Below are 19760 nucleotides of genomic sequence, written 5' to 3'. Positions count from 1 at the left end.
GTAGCGAAATCCGGTTACGAAAGCCAGGATCATCGTGCTCACCACACGATACCTCCATTCTGGTTGGATGATCGTCTACCTCTGCTTCTGCATGTAGAAGTGAGATCAGAAGCCGGCTTGTTGGTCATGGTTCTTCATGGGCTGTCGTGCCTCGGATTATTATATGAGCCGTTGAGAGCAAAAGTGATGTAAGTCAAAATTGGGTAATGAGGTTTAAAGTAAAATTTCTGTAAAATACAGCGCAAAGTAGGAATTAATATGTCCTTCGTGCTATCCACTGACTACTAATAGTTTAAATAAATGAATATTAATTGCTACTTTGCGCTGTATTTTACATAATGTTTACTTTAACCCTCATCCATTCTTGACTTACATCACTTCTGCTCTGAACGGCTCATATAGAGCTTGCTATCATATCTAGCGCCTTTCAACTTCAATCTCCTCCACTTGACTAAGAAATAATGCATCCGGATAGCCAATCTGAGCGCATTCAGAGGAAAGGTGTCTGCCATCCTATCTAAAACTGCAGGGACTCTGAGATGCTAGGAAATCAGACGAATGGCACATTAAACCTTCTTGGCTCCTTTTCCGGTTTTGTATTTTAAATTAAAATTTAGTGCATCACTTACTAATTCTCCCCAGTTTTCTTGTCAGGTTAATTTGAGACATTATACTGTACTTGTATTATGACTTAAAATTGTTTGTGTTTGCTACTGCTCTTCTCATATTTTTCGATAATTATATGTCGCTACACTGAATCAAATTAGCGTTCATACACCGTGTCCCGATTAGAGGGATCGAGATGTAAATGCTCACCACTTAAAACCAGATAAAGAGATTTACATCTGACAAGATAGAGAAATTGTCCAAGTTTACGCAACAAAGTCTGAAAACAGCTGCATGCGTAACTTTAATTTGTTTGTTGCTGAAACAAGTCTGGCGCCATTTTGTAGGAGAACACGCCATGTGAACACCTCAACAGAAAGTTCAGTGTGTGCTATGGCTAGCAGAAGAAAAATCTGTTACGCGAGTACAACGCCGTGTTCTTCGTACATGGATAGGTGGACCGGAAGATGAGGACCCATTGCCTGGCCAACCAGGTCACTCGATCTGACCCCCCTGGACGTTTCTTTTTTTCTGAGGTTTTGTGAAGGATACTGTGCACCAAAGAGGCAGAGCTAACACTTTGGAGGAACTGAGACAACGCATCACAAATGCAGCTGTGCTAGTGACTCCACAAATGCCACAGAACACTTGGCGGGAGGTGGAATACCGTTTAGATGTCTGCAGGGCAACTCAAGGCGCACACATCGAGTTGTATTGAAAATTTTCCAAAACTCGGAGAGTTTTTACATCAAGTTATGTAAAAAGTTATGTTAATAAACCATTATTTACTTTTGACATTATCACTTATTTCTCGATCCCTCTAAGCGGGACACGGTGTATTTTTGTTACATTATTACATAGATATTAAATTGACAATGCTCTTCACCGATGTACATCAGGGTAAGAAGTGGAACTCGATTTTCGAAGGTACATTCGGGTGTGGATTGGAATTCCGCTCAAACTGTTCAGCCTACTTGGTTGAATTTTCTTTGCGAGGTTTTCCCCCCAATGTGAGACCAATGTTAGGTAATTCCATGACAAATATTCGGACTCATCTCATCAAATACTATCTCACCATTACTGCAATGACTGTAGATATTCGTAATTTCGCATTTAATAAAGCGCCTTAAATAACCGATTACAAAACTGACAATGTTAATCTTATAATGACAACTTTACAGGGAGTTATACCTGAAAGCTTGATTTTGCTTAATCTTACGTTATTTATTGGAAGTAACAAATGTTATAACACTCGAATGCAATGTACTCTCACGGTCTTTAACCACGACCTCCGTGGTTATACTGGGGCACAATTCTTTGGACCGTCACAGCGTGAATAAATGAGAAGATTCTCAGGGAAAGGGAAAATGAGAAAAAGGAAAATGATAAGAAACACAAGATGGAGAGGAAGGAATAAGGAAAAGAAGAAGAGCATAGCAGCAGGAAAGGGAAGAAGTCGAGGAAAGGAGTGACGAGGTTAAGAGAGAAAATGGGAAAGAAAGGAGGGGAAAGGAAAAAGAAAAGATAATGAAATAAAAAGTAAAATCAGAATAAGAAGAGAAATGTGAAGCAGAAAAAGGGAAGAAGATGAAAAAGAAGAGAAAGAGGAGAGTAGATGATGGTAATGATGAAAAAGAAGATAAAACCAATGTTATGTTATATATTATTCGTAATATCTAACAAATTAACTAACCTTAGAAAAGGAAGGAAGTTTATTGGTCCAGCAACTCCAATTTCTTTGGTTCCTTCTTCCTGCAGATTCAACAGATATCGCCACGTAGGGTCGTCGTTCTCGTAAGTGACACCAAAAACTAGAGAGTTCATCACGTTCCCCAGGCTATGCATGAGTGTATGTTGGATATCGAAAGTATCTGACTTGCAGGAGGATTCAATCGTCTGTAACAATCAGCAGCCATTAGTTAAGCCTAGATACAGTAATAATATCGGATTTCTTACAGAATACATCAGATTCATGGTTCATGATTCACCAGTAGCTCAGTCAGCTGACCAACGTTATTTGTGACACAGTTTACGAGCATACTCGTGCAAGTACCTAATAATATACAACTTTCCATGTGTACAATAATGTTCAAATAATAAATATCCTTTTATTGAAAAATTAAATTATATCCATGCTCCGCATATGATCCATATATCTTAGAGTCGTCTATCATCTGATATCTTCTTCTGCCGCGAACTTTTTTCCCGTTCTCCATTCCTTCCAATGCATCTTTCAGTAGGCAGTTGCTTCTCAACCCAGTAGCGGACGGTGGATTTGAAAGTTGAGGAGGCTAAGACGTGACTGATGAGAATATAAACATATAAGACCTGTGACGTACCTCAGTACCAACCGCAGAATTTATAGGTTTTAAGAAACTAAAATTAGGCTTACTAAGTTATGTTTTAGGATTTTTAAATCTTATGTTTAGGAATTTATATGATTTTACGGGGAAAAAAATAAAAATGAACAACATAGGCCTACTGTTAATATATTACAACGGCTTGGTAAAAATTGCCTCTCTTTAGGATATTTTAAATCCTAACCTACGAATTAGGTCTTTTTAGATCATATTGAATTTAAGAATATTACTCTTTGCTACATAAAACGAACAAGAAAAGCAATACTTCGATAGTAACGAGATAGCAACAAAATTGATTCGAACCTAAGAATCCGAGGCTTGCTCATTACTATTACATAGTCTAAGTTTACAGCAAATTAACTCGACGATCCTCTTTCTTCTCAAACCGATCAATTAGGGCACAACATACTGAAAAACTACTACTAGAAGAAGCTGGAGACAAATCTGCATTTGTTTCTAAACTCTCGATATATTTAAACTGCTGTATAAATAAATATATCTCGTAACACAAAAGAAAAAAATAACAGGAACACCGCAAACAAGAGAAAAATCTAACAACATAAAAGAAAACTTTTACCAGGGAGAGAAGACTAACAACACGAGACTTAAATTTCTAAAACCAAGAAGAGAGAAAGAGAGAGAGCTTCCCAATACAGCCGAAACAGTTGTCAGCGGTGGGTAGGACGTCTCCAAATTTGGCTGCCCTCGCGCGCTCTAGTCAAGTCTAAACATTTCGCTAAGCAGCTATCTTATTGGTTGAACTGCTGTTGTCATAGTTACCGGGGAGTAGCGTCATGTAGCCAACTCCTCTCTCCCGCTCTCGCATAGATGCTAGATGTCGACTACACAGGTTATATTTCAGTACGAATTATTTGTACTATCTACAATATAGCATGCTGGCATCACCAACTGAACGTGGTCGACTTGATGTAACTTAAATCTTAGTCATAGTGAATAGTAAAATTAATATAAAAGGAAAAATGTTCGTCATTTGCTATAACTTGTTTATGATCTTAATTCAGCTGGAATTATTACTGCCATATTCTGTTCTGGTAAAATATTAGGGGAGGCACGGCCTCCCTTGCTTTCCCTGAAAATCCGCCGCTGTCAGACTCAACCAGTGACTCGCCAATTCCTTTTCCTCTTCCTGGTCAGTTTCAGCATCATTCTTTCTTCATCCACTCTTTCCAGCACAGATTCGTTTCTTACTGTGTCTGTCCATTCCACACGATCCATCCTTCTCCATGTCCACATTTCAAATGCTTCTATTCGCTTCTCTTCACTTCGTCGTAATGTCCATGTTTCTGTCTCATACAATGCTACACTCCACACAAAGCACTTCACTAGTCTCTTCCTTAGTTTTCTCCAGAGGTCCGCAGCAGATGCTCCTTTTTCTAATAAAAACTTCCTTTGTTATTGCTATTCTTCTTTTGACTTCTTGTATAACTTACAAGTATGTTTCATCCAAGAAAAATTTCAACATTTATACTTTTAAAACTTAACATAAAAGTTTCTGCGTTTATATCACGCTATATTAAGTAAAAGTTTTGGTATCGAGTGGTGGGAAATTTGAAAGCAATAAGTTTATCCAATTTATTTATTTATTTATTTACTTATGTATTTATTTATTTATTTATTTATTTATTTATTTATCAATCAATCTTCGTAGTATAACTATAGAATAATATACTTATAAATAATATTAGGTACCTAACATTTACCATATATAATCTATATAATTTCTATTACCCATCCATCCATCCATCCATCCATCCATCCATCCATCCATCCATCCATCCATCCATCCATCCATCCATCAAGTATAGAAGTTTGACCTTAGCCTACCTGGAGGCATTCCTTGACACCTTCTAATATCCTCTTCTCCATTTTCTCTCTTCTAGCTCCATATTTAATCATGCCGAAATTCTTTAGACATGACAAAACAAATTTCCGTTGGTCTTTCCATAGTTCTCCTTCAGCACAGATGATTCCTAGCAGAAATAAAATCGGTATCATGTATTATAAGAATATTATCAATTTCATCATAATCAACATTCTCTAAAACGTTTCCAACTGTACTTCAGAACGCTCCATTAGTGCAAGAGTTATAAATTAATAAATTATCGTTACAGTTGAATTTGGATAAAGATCTTCCATTTCAGGGATCGAAACCTGAATTTCGATCAAACTTGCTGATTTGGTGACGGACACAAACGAAATAGAAAAAAGATTTCATAAAACATCTAAAAATTCAGAATGGTGAAACGAACGGTAATAACATAACTATGACAACAAACTTTATGATCATATAAAATAAATAATGCTGACGACGATGTTACTGGTCGGTGATAGCAGATGGGTGGGTGAATGTGTGGTTGTATGAGTGAGTGGATGGATATATGGATGGATGGGCGGGCAGTCAGGCAGTGAAGAAGCAGGTAGACAGAAAGCAGGAGCAGACAGGACCAGAAAGGACTGACAGAACAGGACCAGACAGGACAGTAAACAGAGCAGGACAGGACAGACAGAACGCGAAAGGACAGATGGACGGATAGGACAGACGGACAGCAGATGGATGGATAGATGGATGGATGGGTAGACGGATGGATGGATGGATGGATGGGTAGACGGATGGATGGATGGATGGATGGATGGGTAGACGGACGGATGGAGGGACGGTATTTCACCGGCATTATCTCCATCTCATTCAGACGCTAAATAATTTAAGCTGTTGATAAAGCGTCGTAAAATAACCTATATAGGCTACATACATACTGTATGTTCTTCTATGCTATAAAGCACCTAAGAATATGTATGTATCCAATGCCTACCCACTTCCCTTTGCGTGATTCGGGTTCCGCATATTGCGGATAGATGACAAGACTGTGACCCATTTTCTAGTTGTACACCACTTCGGCGGGCAACACTACATGATGTATATCTGTGGAGAGTTATGTTGTGTACTAGGGTGAGAGTATGTGTAAGTGTTCGTATAAGTGTAGTGTCTGGGATGAGTGATGATGAAGATGAGGAAGGGAAAAAGGGAAGCCCGGTGCCGGCACGTAGCCTACTCCTGTCGATTAGCACCAAGGGGGCCGCCAGGCTTAACGTCCCCGTCCGAGGGACGAATCACTATCGATAGTGACATATGCCTTCTCTTGATATGCACTGCTGAGAGATTTGGGATTTAACCCAGGCTTATTGGTGCACAATCTAGTGATTGGAAGTTGCACACCGCCATTTCTCCTAGTCCCGAGGTAGAAATGTTTACATGAAAAGAATATTATGGAACGAATAAATCTATCTATCTACTGTAGTTATATATACATATAGATACATTAGAGAATTGCTGATGACAATGGAAATAATACATAGAATATGATGACGCTGAAGTTGGGGATGGTTATGGTAGTAATGGTTGTGGTGATCATGATGCATTTAACTATTTTATACGTAGGCCTATAATCCGTTCATAAATTAAAACCTATTAATTTTCGATGACGTATTTTCTATCCTCTGATATGCCGGTATATTATTTGCACTGACAGATTAGAACGTAGAGGATAATATTTGTGGGAATCAATCTGAAAGCAACATTTCCTTATTATGATATTCGTGAGATCAGCAGATTGCGATTAAATGGTAAATAAGTGTAATAAATTATTGTGATTACATAAGTTATTCTAAAATGTGAATGTAAACCAGATACTTTCCATGCTGTCTTGAATCTTAAATCAAATGAAATATATGAATGTAATCAAAAAGATGATGCTGCAAAGTATTGCGGATGAAATGTTAGAATGTTTACAACAGAGCTGGAAGATCGCGTTATAAATTAAAAGAACAACAGCGACGTGGAAGTAATTGCAAGAAGAGCAAATAATTAGCAACTTGTTTTGATGACTCAGTGTTGATACGGGAGCTCGTTTCCCGGTGAATCGACTCAAGCTTGTTTTCTCAGAACAAAAACGTCTTTCAAGTTCTCATGTTGTGCAAATTGGGGTCACGCCTTCAGTTGCGATAGTTAGGATCTTGAGGGTTTAGCGTGTTTAAAATTATATTTTAGAGCTGCTTTTGTAGAAATTGCCATCCGTTTTTTCACAGTCCTATCATAGCTTCCATTTACGAATCAAGAAGGAAAGGGGTTTAATTCACAGCAAGGAACTGATCATACATATGTACATACATACGTACATACATACATACATACATACATACATACATACATACATACATACATACATACATACATACATACATACATACATACATACATAAAGAAATGAAGTTGTGTTTTAAAGAGTGGATGAAGAAAGAATGATGCTGAATCTGATCAGAAAGAGGAAAAGGAATTGGCTGGGTCACTGGCTGAGAAGAAACTGCCTACTGAAGGATGCACTGGAAGGAATGGTGAACGGGAGAAGAGTTCGGGGCAGAAGAAGGTATCAGATGATAGACGACATTAAGATATGTGGATCACATGCGGAGACTAAGAGGAAGGCAAAAAAGGAAAAATTGAAGAATGTTTGCTGGGTTTGCAGTGAATGACCTGCCCATGGGCAGAATACTTATGTACACATACATACATACATCACAAATTATAGATGAGGTCATTACGAGCAAATATTGTTAAAACATTATTTTGCTACGACCAATAGGCCTAATCTATTGAAAATTTGAGTTTTCAAGAAAATTGAACAGAACTAATAGAAACGTTACATAGTATTGAAAGCGGCATGTTCCCCAACATTTGCAATGCAGTACAATCTAATCCTCATCTATGGCACAAGGGATAGCTTTCCTAACTACAAATTCGAGGTTACTGGATTCGAATTCCATTACTAAAGTGAATATTTGGAACTAAGTTTGTGTTTCTTCTCTCGTGTTTGTTTAATTTTCTACATATAAGCAATAAATATAATAATTACTTGAATCTTTTAAAATCGGGAAATAAGAACATATAATTTAATAAACCTTGATGCACAAGGTACAAGCAAATCTACTTCCAAAAATCAATAAAATGTCCCGTACAGTAAAAAATCGACAACTAGAAAAAAAAGTCGTAAGCAGACAGAGTCCATGTATTTGTGAATAACTAATGTTGGTTCATAAGATGAATAAAGCCAGCACAAATGTGATTCTTAAAGAGACTGAAACAAAGAATGCGGAATCGAAATAGAAATTCAATGCCCCGGTCTCACACCATGCGAGCTTTTTTCTTTTAGGATTTCTGAAAGACAAGGTGTACATCCCCCCACTTTCTAATGATTTAGACGTGTTGAAACATTTATCACGAGAGCTGTGGCTAGTGTCGATGCAGGTATGTTACACCGGGATGGGATGAACTAGAATATTATCTTGATGTGTGCCGTGTGACGTAACGAGCACATATTTAACATTTGCGAGTTCCTAAAGTAAACTTGACTTATTTCATAATCATCATCAACTTCAAGGATTAAGCCGTGAAAGACTCGTTCCGGTCTCGTGATTTATAATTGTTGGTTCCATCTCTTCCTGGGTTAGCCGACATCTCTTCTACCACGTGGTTGATATCGTAAACCTAGTTTCCAGAAACAGTGTTCTTGCATTGACTCCACATGTTCTTTACAATTAATTCTATATTCATATATATTTTTTTCTTTTAAGCTCTTTCCCAATGTCTTCGCTTCTTTTCCTTTCCATTAAAGTATGTCTTAAATGAAGGGTTCAGAGCCATAATGGGCCAAGCGCCATTTATTAAAAACGGAGAAAGCAAGGTTTAAACTTAACTGAATACCATAGTTTAATGAAGATTGACATTTCCTTTAGGTTTAATGTGCATACTTTATCTTACTTGCTATATGTTTCGTTAAATTATGGCAATCGCTTAATTTTAGACCTTGTTTTCTTCGTTTTTAATATATGGCGCTTGGCCCACTATGGCTCTGAACCCTTCAAATATCTCATATCTGCGTTCTCAATTTTTCTTTCTTCATTTTTTGTTAGTATCCAGAATCCCATTTCAGTCATAATTTTATAAAGTTTAATTTTGTTTCTTTTCTGGTGCTTCTTAAGTATCTTTTATTCTGCCACATATATCATTGAAAGGATTATTTCATAAAACAGTGCAAACTTACTCTTGGTAACATTAATTACATTAGTAGTTTCGGATTTATAAACTTTAAAACTTTTATTTATTTTGTAGTAGGCCTAGTCTAATCCTGTTATAATACGTATGTATTAAACAGAAAGCTCCTACACAGACCGGTCGGCTTAATGATGGTAATACCACAGTCTGGTATATACAGTCACGAAACTTGATTTGTGAGGGTGCTAGGAACAATAGACTGTAACGATACTATTTCGCATTGTCTGTAATGAGGCGATATTAGCGATCCTAGTGGTTAGCAACTATCTATGGATGCATATTTACTACGTATTGAGCTTCGTGACTGTATACAGGGTGTATAAAAATACGGGGCATAATTTCAGGTATGTATTTCCCACATGTAGACAATCAAAATAGTTCATTACAACATGTGTCCGGAAATGCTTTATTTCCGAGTTATGGTCTTCACAACATTGAAATTCACTGGAACGTTTTTCTTTCCGCAGGTCGTTGCCGTCAAAGTAGACATTAAGAGGGCACTCTGACAGTTCATTCCGAGGCGAAGGTTACATTCAGTGTTGTGTAGGCGTTCGACTGTGCGACATGTATTCAAATCAAGAGCTGGCAGAGATACACTTCATGTACGGTAAGGCGGACGGCAATGCTGCGCTGGCTCGTCGTTTGTACCAGGAGAGGTACCCACAGCGACAATGTCCAGATCGGAAGACATTTGTACGTCTCCATTACCGTCTGTGCGAGTATGGAAAATTTAACTCTCCTGGTTTGGGAAGGGGACGACCAAGATCTACAACTCCAGAAGTACAGGAGAAGATTCTGGAGGCTGTGAACATGACTCCTTCTATCAGCATACGAAGGGTAGCGTTGCAAGTTAATGTTCCTCATACGACTGTCTGGAGACTGTTGAAAGAGTATCAATTGTATCCTTATCATTTGCAACGTGTACAGGCCCTGTCACCAGCAGATTACCCTGCACGAGTTAGGTTCTGTCAGTGGTTCTTGCAGCAGTGTGGTGTAACTTTCCTGCCTTAGTATTATTTACAGATGAAGCACAGTTCACACGAGATGGCTGCATAACAAATTTCCACAATCAGCATGTATGGGCGTATGAAAACCCACGTGCAACTGTTCCATCTCATCACCAGGTGCGGTTCTCCCTCAACATGTGGGCCGGTATCATTGGTGATCGATTAGTTGGACCCCATGTACTTGTAAACAGACTTACGGGGCAGGCGTACACAAACTTCCTGGAAAACACCATACCTCATGTTTTAGAAGACACTCCACTGATCAATCGTCAACACATTCACTTCTTGCATGATGGCGCTCCTGCACACTTCAGTCGTACGGCTCGCAGGTACTTGGATCGAAGGTTTCCTGATCGATAGGATAGGATAGGTAGAGGTGGCCCAATTGCTTGGCCTCCACGCTCACCTGATCTGAACCCTCTCGATTTCTACTTGTGGGGCCATTTAAAATAATTGGTTTATTCGTCTCCGGTGCCTGATTTGGAATCCTTTCGGAATCGAATTGTAGCATGTTCTGAGGACATACGCAATACTCCTGGAGTTTGGGATTGTGTTCGCAGGTCAATGAGACATCGATGTTAGGTCTGTATTCAAGCAGGAGGTGGACATTTTGAACATCTTTTGTAATGACAACGACCTGCGGAAAGAAAAACGTTCCGGTGAATTTCAATGTTGTGAAGGCCATAACTCGGAAATTAAGCATTTCCGGACACATGTTGTAATGAACTATTTTGATTGTCTACATGTGGGAAATACATACCTAAAATTATGCCCCGTATTTATGAAACACCCTGTATAATAGACTGTGGTAATGCGGTGCGCCCGTTCCGAGGAAGCTAAGAAATAAAGAGTGTAGTGGGGACCCGTCTGCGTAGGGAAGTGTGCAGGGACTCGGCCGTACGCCAACATACGACTACTCGCCGCCCACTAACAGGTTTTGTTAGGTAGAGGTTGGAGTGGGACCGGTGGTGGTGGTGGTGGTGGTGGTGGTGGTGGTGGTAGTAGTAGTAGTAGTAGCGCTATAATAATAATAATAATAATAATAATAATAATAATAATAATAATAATTATTATTATTATTATTATTATTATTATTATAATACCGATGTTACTATAATAATCTATACTAATAATACCGGTAAATCTGTAGCCGAAATTTTTCTGGTAATTTTCGCTTTCCCAAAAATAATTGGTGTTAACATGTATAATTATTCATCATGAGAACGTAAAACACTTTTTTGAAATTTTTGTTTGTGTGTCTGTCTGTCTGGATGTTTGTTACCTTTTCACGCGATAATGGCTGAACGGATTTCGATGAAAATTGAAATATAAATTAAGTTCGTTGTAACTTAGATTTTAGGCTATATGGCATTCAAAATATTTTATTTAAAGGGGCCTGAATTAAATAAATCGAAATATCTCGCTTATTATTGCTTTTTGTGAAAAATGTTATATAAAAAAAGTTTTTTTAAAAATGATTTCCGATAAGTTTTATTCTATGCAAAATGTTGATAGGACTGATATTTAAGGATATACAAGACTTTTACAATAACAATACAATACATTTTCACCGCCGCCTCAGATTATAGCGTTGTTGTTCCTGGAGTAACTCCTATGTGCAAAATATAAAATTTTTGAGTAGAAAGAAAATACACATTTATTCATTCCATGGCAATGGTACATAGGAGATCGTGAATTCTTACATTTTCGAAAGAAAGAAATATAATTACATATCACTATATATGCTGTATCACTATTTAAGTTATTTGAAGGGTTCAGAACCATAGTGGGCCAAGCGCCATTTACTAAGGACGTAGAAAACAAAGGTTAAAATTAAGTTATTACCATAATTCAATGGGAACATATAGGAAGTAATATAATGTATACACTTTAAAACTAAAAGATATGTCAATCTTCATTAAACTAAGATTGCATGTAATAACAATTAAGAAATATGTTAAAGGAATTGTCATTGCACCAAATGAGTGGTCTCTGGACCAGAATGATCGCATTTTAATTATTTAAATACAATTTAAATTAAGTAACATATTAAACGATTTATCCTTCTATCAAACACGAATGTTCCCTGGATCAAACGTCCTATTTTAATTATGTAATTACTTTATATTTATTTCTAACGGGTGCAGCGGAGCGTGCGGGTACGGCTAGTAATAATAATAATAATAATAATAATAATCAGGGAAAGGATTTATATGTAAATACATATTTACTTATAAAGCTAATATAATTTATATTTTGCATTATCTTTATGTTTCACAATGTGTAGGGTTGAAAAATCCTACTTTTATTTTCCATATTTTTCCATATTTTAGAGTTTAGTACATATTTTCGTTAATTTCCATATATTTTCCATATTTCATATAAAACAGTCCATATTATATTAGGTTTAACAATAAAACAAAACAAAATTCCATTAACTTTTAAAAATACATTTCAACAATAGAGATTTAAACACATGTTCAGTAATCCCTTTAACATCAGAGTTATTTGAAAATTAGCAGTCCTATCAACAATGGGAAAGTAAGTTACAAAACTGTATTAATTTAATTTAAAATTTTTAACAGACTTCAGTTGTGCAGCTCAACAGTTAAATGCCAGTCAGAGTACACATAGGTTCAGTTTTGTAAATCATACTATAAAGACGGTAAATATGCCAAAAGTACGTCATTCAGTCAATTTAAAATCAAAACTAACAAGTTACATTTCAGAATTTAAAGAAGATGGTTTATCAACTGACAATAAAATATTATTTTGTAATTTGTGTCAGTGTGCAGTATCATCTACACAAAAGTTCCTGGTGCAACAACACATTACAACTAGTAAACATCAGGCCAACAAACAACTAAATTCCAAGCAGAGACAATTGTTTTTAACACAACCAACAACATCGAATGTAAGATCTGAGTTTAACATCGACCTGTGCCGTTCTCTCATCTCTGCTGATATTCCTCTCTACAAACTAAAGAATAAGGTCTTCAGGGAATTCCTTGAAAAATATACTCAACATACAATCCCGGATGAGTCAACACTTAGGAAGACGTATGCTCCATCCATCTACGATGAGACAATACAGAAGATAAGAGATGAAATTAAAGATAGTTCAATTTGGGTTTCCATTGATGAGACTCCCGACAAAGAAGGTAGACTTGTTGGTAATGTAGTTATCGGTTTGTTAAGTGAACAATATTCTGAACGAATTCTTTTACATTGTGATGTTCTAGAAAAGTGCAATAACAAAACTATAGTTAAACTGTTCAACGAAGCTATGGGTATCCTGTGGCCAAAGGGTATTATGTACGATAATGTGTTATTCTTTATTAGCGATGCTGCCCCTTATATGGTCAAAGCTGGACAAGCATTATCTGTTGTATATCCTAAATTGACTCATTTTACTTGTGTGGCGCATGCATTTCATCGTGTGGCAGAAGTGGTCAGAGACAATTTCCCTAAAGTAGATTTGTTGATTTCATCAGTGAAAAAAGTATTTCTCAAAGCTCCCAGTAGAGTTAACGTGTTGAAAGAAATGTACCCTGAAATTCCATTGCCACCAAAGCCAATTTTAACTAGATGGGGTACATGGCTAGAAGCAGTTGAATATTATGCCGAACATATAGACTCTATTAACAATGTTCTCCTTGCATTGCACTCTGAAGATGCAGTCTCAATTGATACTGCGAAAACAGTTACCTGTGACATAAGTGTGAAGAATGACTTAGCTCACATTCAGCATACATTTTCATGCATCATAAAAACGCTCAAAAGTCTCCAAAATAGGCACCTTTCACTATCTGAAAGTTTTGAAATTATAAATAGTACTGTGGAACAACTGAATCGTGGTAGAGGTAAAGTTGCAGATGCAGTAAGAGCTAAGGTGGACACTGTACTTTAAAAAAACCCTGGATATGAAGAACTACAAAAGGTTGTTGCTGTGATGAGTGGTGAATCAACAGTGAAGATTAACTTGGACTTATCCCCAGCAGACATTGTGAAATTGAATTATGTACCAGTTACTTCTTGTGACGTCGAACGCTCTTTTAGTCAGTATAAATCTATCCTCAGAGACAATAGAAGAAGATTCACTTTTCAGCACTTGAAAGAAATGTTTGTAACCTATTGTTATGGTAACAGACAATAAAAATTGTGTTTTGTTGAAACTACATTGGAAGATAAGGTACGTCCATTATATTTTTTGTTTAGTTTGATTAAAATGTACCAATATTTAACGTACATAGTCATTTTTTTATAATTTTAAGTCCATATTTAATTCCATATTTTGGTAAAAATCCATATTTAATTCCATATTTTGGTAAAAATAACTACATATATATTTACATATTTCATATATTTTTAGTCCATATAAATCCGTTCCCTGATAATAATAATAATAATAATAATAATATTATTATTATTATTATTATTATTATTATATCGATACTATTATTATTATATTATACTATATTATATTATATTATATTATATTATATTATATTATATTATATTATATTATTATTATTATTACTGTTATTATTATTATTATTATTATTATTATTATTATTATTATTATTATTATTATTATTATTATTATTATTATTATTGAACGAATGAATGGAGCCGCTGTGTCTCATGAAGGGCTAGGGCTTCCTACAGGAGGGGAATAATTACATATTGGGCCTATTTACGCATTTTTACTCATTTTCATCCTCTCTTATTCTATAATCTTACATTACACAGTATTATAGAACTAACCAATAATTTATTTGCTTATACTTAGGATGAGGAATCGATGAGTAAAAAATGAAATGTCTTGTATACATATTAGCTATACTATTTCACTCAAAGTAACATATACTGTTTCAACTCTAATTAATTCATGACTTGGATTGACTGCAAAAGATATTAAAATATTTTCTACATCTTATGCAAATTCCGCGGATGATGTGTTACTGGAATTCAGCTGAAATTGGTAGACCTCCAACGTGACAGTCAAATTTAAGCAGAATCTTGGCAGAATTTTACAAAAAGTTTCCTCGTTCAAGATTTCGCCATCTTCACAACAGGCTGCTAGAATTTTAAGTAGACCTATGTTTTGTTCAACACACATATGTGAATTACGGCTTTCACTCATGAAAATGAATAAAGCCGTGCGAAGAGGACATTTATCGGATAAGAATCTGAAGAACACGGATTGCTCAAGGTATTACAGCTGATATCGAGGAGCAGATGATGAAGAAGTCTCAGGAAACAAAATAATCACAATAAAAATGTGTCATAGATATAGGCCCTATTACACATTGTAAAGTTGTGTTTTGATGTAGTTTTGTACTTAGTTTTTTATTTTAATTCTGTTATGCTTGTTCTAGCCTACAAAGTTTTATTTCATTTTTATAATTAATTTTTATATTAGTAGATAAAGTGAAGTTACTTCGTACTAAATTTTATTTCTAACCCTACACTGCGTTACAATATTTAATATCATTCATCCATAGTTTTTCACTGCAAACCTAGCATTCTCCAATCTTTCCTATTTTCCTTCTTCCTATTAGCCTCCGCATATGATCCATATAATTTAATGTTATCTATCATCTGATGTCTTCTCCTGTCCCGAACTTTTCCTCCCACTGCATCCTTCTTTAGGCAGTTTCTTCTTTGCCAGTGACCCAGCTAATTCCTTTTTCTTTTCCTGATTAGTTTCAACATTATTATCTCTTCACACACTCAATCTAGTAAAGCTTCATTTCTTATTCTATTTCGCAAATTCCATTCTTCTCCATATTCACATTTCAAATGTTTCTAGTCGTTTCTCTTCACTTCATCGTAATATTCATGTTTCTGCCTCATACAACGCTACACTCCACACAAAGCACTCCACTATTGTCTTCCTTAGTTCTTTTAGTCAGAGGTCCGCAGAATATGCTCCTCTTTCTATTAAAAACTTCCTTTGCCATTGCTATCCTCCTTTTGATTTCCTGGCAGCAGCTCATGTTAATACTTATAATGTAATGCAAAATCCTACATCAGCACTGATAGAGCCATATTTCAACCTCTAATGCAGTGGTCGTCAGCACTCGCTGAAATGGGTAAAGGGTAAGCGGAGCAACTTGATTTGCCCCGTCGTGCAGCAGGAAGAAGTAGACAGCATACCCGCCAGCAGTCACGAATGCACGCTTGTGCTGTGAGAGACCTGAGAGTAAAGGCTGGTTCACAATAAACCGGGAACGGGAACGAGAACGAGAACGGAAATGTTAAAATAAATGAATTTAAATGTGGGCATACACAATTAACTATTGTGAATGCTCAGATTTAAATAGATATATTTTAACATTATTTCCGTTCTCGTTATCGTTGTCGTTTCCGTTCCCGGTTTATTGTGAACCAGCCTTAAGAGACGCTAGCCCGAGAATGCATTGAGTTGACGACCGCTGCTTTAATGAGTCGCCTGATAAGCTCCAGGGCACGGAAGCTCAACCACTTCCTATATCAGCATCGGAAACCTGCATTACTCCCAACATTTGAACCTGCCTATTCTTAACTGTTCCAGAAGATAGATGAAATGAGGGGAGGATGAAAAGTGTTGGTGGAATGAGACGGAAACGAGAGTACCCAAAGAAAAAATTCTGTGCCACATCTTACTTTGTCCACCGTCCCCCGCTGTGGAATAACGGTTAGCATGTCTGACCATGAAATTAGCGGGCCCGGATTGAAATTCTGGTTGGGGCAAGTTACCTACTTGAGGTGTTTTCCGTGGTTTTCCCTCAACCCATTAAGAGTAAATGCTGGGTAATTTTCAGCGATGGACTCTGGACTCATCTCGCTAGCATTATCACCTTCATCTCACTCAGACGCTGGATAGCCATAGCAGTTGATAAAACGTCCACAATATGTTTCAGCACTTCGTCGGGAATCGAACTAGAGGCCACCTGGATAGAAGAACAGCGCGCTAGCCAAGGGCCATAAGAAACAGTAGTAACTAATCATGTCTTAGAAAGAATTTTGACGTCTGTAATTTGAAGCGCTAGACAGAGAAAATGCACCATTCGGAGCAGTTTGTAGCCGGCCATCAAGCAGAGATGTGTATAAAAATTGTCTGGACGTCGACTAAGGATGTAAGTTGACTGTGTTAAGAGGTGACATTTACACGAAGCTTAAATTAAATTAAATCAAATCGGTTCTGCAAAAATTTACCGTTCACTGAAGGGACTACTGAGGGCAGATGGTAGTTACGACATGTTTTTGTGTACTTCATTTCATGACTGTAACAAATATCTCGGTTAGTAAGATATATTACGTAATATTTCCAATAACTCGTGCCACTTTGCAGTCGTGACAAATTGGTAATTTATTACGAGAAATCATGTGTAACGTGTTTTCACAATTTCTTACGATTGGTTTCAGAAAGCATTATAATAAACAAAACTTACTGTATGAGTATATTTCTTAAACATGCTTACTTTATAGAAACAGACGTTTCAAAACATGCAAATATCACTAATTCTCATTCTTAACAAACTACAATAGAATGCCAACCAAAACTAGAAGTTAAGCATTTAAAATATGATTCCTTGTATTTTAAGTAATTTATCATTCATCGAATTAAAAAAGATATATAATGCCACCAGTTTTGTCTTACTATGGTCTTTGTACAATCAGCCAACTTTTTCTCACCGAAGGCAACATGGATTATTATCTAACAGGATCCGATGAGAATTATTGTGGAAAAATGACTATGGACCTGTTTCTCCCCAAGGACTTCGTCTTTCCTTTGTACAAAATCCATTATCACTCCATTCAAAAAACAAAAACATAAAGTCATTCTCTGACCACTACTATAGAGTAGTGGTCAGGATGTCTGATTACAAAATTAGCGGCCCCGGTTTTAAATCCTGGTTAGGTTTACGCCAGTAATTTTCTCCAACCAATTGGAATTTTCGGCGTTGGGCACTCAACTTCACTTATATCATTCAATAATTTCAAAGGATTCAGTACAGTACTATGCAATACTTTTGACTTGAGCTTAGATGGCATGTTTTGAGGCGGTTACAGAATTCGCAGGGTTTTGAAGGGGCGTTAAACGAGGGCTTCTTCGAATATGAATGTTGTGTAAGCTGACTTGATAAATAACACCAATAGTGAATCACAATACACAAACGAATGCGATCCTATGGAGCTCAAGAATAATTCCTAAGGAAAGGAATAGTAAACACAATATTATAAACTTCGGACACTTTTTAACTTCGCTCTAGAATATGCCATTAGGAAAGTTCAGGATAACACAGAGGATTTGGAAATGAACGGGTTACATCAGCTTCTTGTCTATGGAGATGACGTGAATATGTTAGGAGGAAATCCACAAACGATTAGAGAAAACACGGAAATTTTAGTTCAAGCAAGTAAAGCGATAGGTTTGGAAGTAAATCCCGAAAAGACAAAGTATGTGATTATGTCTCGTGACCAGAATGTTGTACGAAATCGAAATATAAAAATTGGAGATTTATCCTTCGAAGAGGTGGAGAAATTCAGATATCTTGGAGCAGCAGTAACAAATATAAATGACACTCGGGAGGAAATTAAACGCAGAATAAATATGGAAAATGCCTGTTATTGTTCGGCTGAGAAGCTTTTGTCATTTAGTCTGCTGTCAAAAAAATCTGAAAGTTAGAATTTATAAAATAGTTATATTACCCGTTGTTATGTATGGTTATGAAACTTGGACTCTCACTTTGAGAAAGGAACAGAGATTAAGAATGTTTGAGAATAAGGTTCTTAGGAAAATATTTGGAGTTAAGAGGGATAAAGTTACAGGAGAATTGAGAAAGTTACACAAAGCAGAACTGCATGCTTTGTATTCTTCACCTGACATAATTATGAACATTAAATCCAGAAGTTTGAGATGAGCAGGGCATGTGGCACGTATGGGCGAATTTAAAAATGCATATAGAGTGTCAGTTGGGAGGCCGGAGGGAAAAATACTTATGGGTAGGCCGAGACGTAGATGTGAGGATAATATTAAAATTGATTTGAGGGAGGTGGGATATGATGATAGAGAATGGATTAATCTTGCTCAGGATAGGGACCAATGGCGGGCTTATGTGAATGAACCTTCGGGTTCCTTAAAAGCCAGTTGTAAGTATATATTATTATTATTATTATTATTACTATTATTATTTTTACTATTTATTATTATTGTTATTGTTATTATTGTTATTATTGTTATTATTATTATTATTATTATTATTATTATTATTATTATTATTATTATTATTATTATTAATGCCGTTGCTATTATACATAGGTACTACTAATCCATACTTATAAAATACAAAGTAAAGTAAGACAATTATTATTTTAAAAATAAAGAAGCAGGACACTCCTACGTTGCAGAAAAAATACCTAGGCGGCGCCCTGGGACGACTACACACCATGAATGACAGAACGGTTTTGGGGCAGGTATGTTTTTCCAGAATATATCATTCGTTATCTCGTGAAATCAAATCTATTCGTGCGCCGTAGCTCATAGTAAGAAACTTATGATGGGAGTAAGCGAGCTAGCTATAGAGGAACAACTTAGTAAACTCCGTTGGTCTGCGCATACGTCAATCATAAAGAGTCACACAATATACTATTCACCCCTTCCTTTCTAAT

General features: G+C 36.4%; 1 protein-coding gene across 3 annotated transcripts in view; it reads right to left on the bottom strand.

Moving 5' to 3' along the window:
- The window catches only part of phtm (cytochrome P450 enzyme phantom), a 254564-nt gene that overhangs the window by 16781 nt on the left and 218023 nt on the right, over positions 1–19760 (bottom strand). For all 3 annotated transcript variants that reach the window (XM_069828289.1, XM_069828295.1, XM_069828282.1), the window contains exons 3-4: positions 4812–4957; positions 2300–2502 (exon numbers count right to left, since the gene is read on the bottom strand). In XM_069828289.1, the coding sequence (XP_069684390.1) occupies positions 2300–2502; positions 4812–4957 (349 nt within the window). The remainder of the gene's footprint in view (positions 1–2299; positions 2503–4811; positions 4958–19760) is intronic.

The sequence above is a fragment of the Periplaneta americana genome, chromosome 1, assembly GCF_040183065.1.
Source record: "Periplaneta americana isolate PAMFEO1 chromosome 1, P.americana_PAMFEO1_priV1, whole genome shotgun sequence".
Lineage (NCBI taxonomy): Eukaryota > Metazoa > Arthropoda > Insecta > Blattodea > Blattidae > Periplaneta > Periplaneta americana.
Note: the sequence above shows the minus strand (reverse complement) of the source record. Positions and strands in the feature narration are given on the sequence as shown.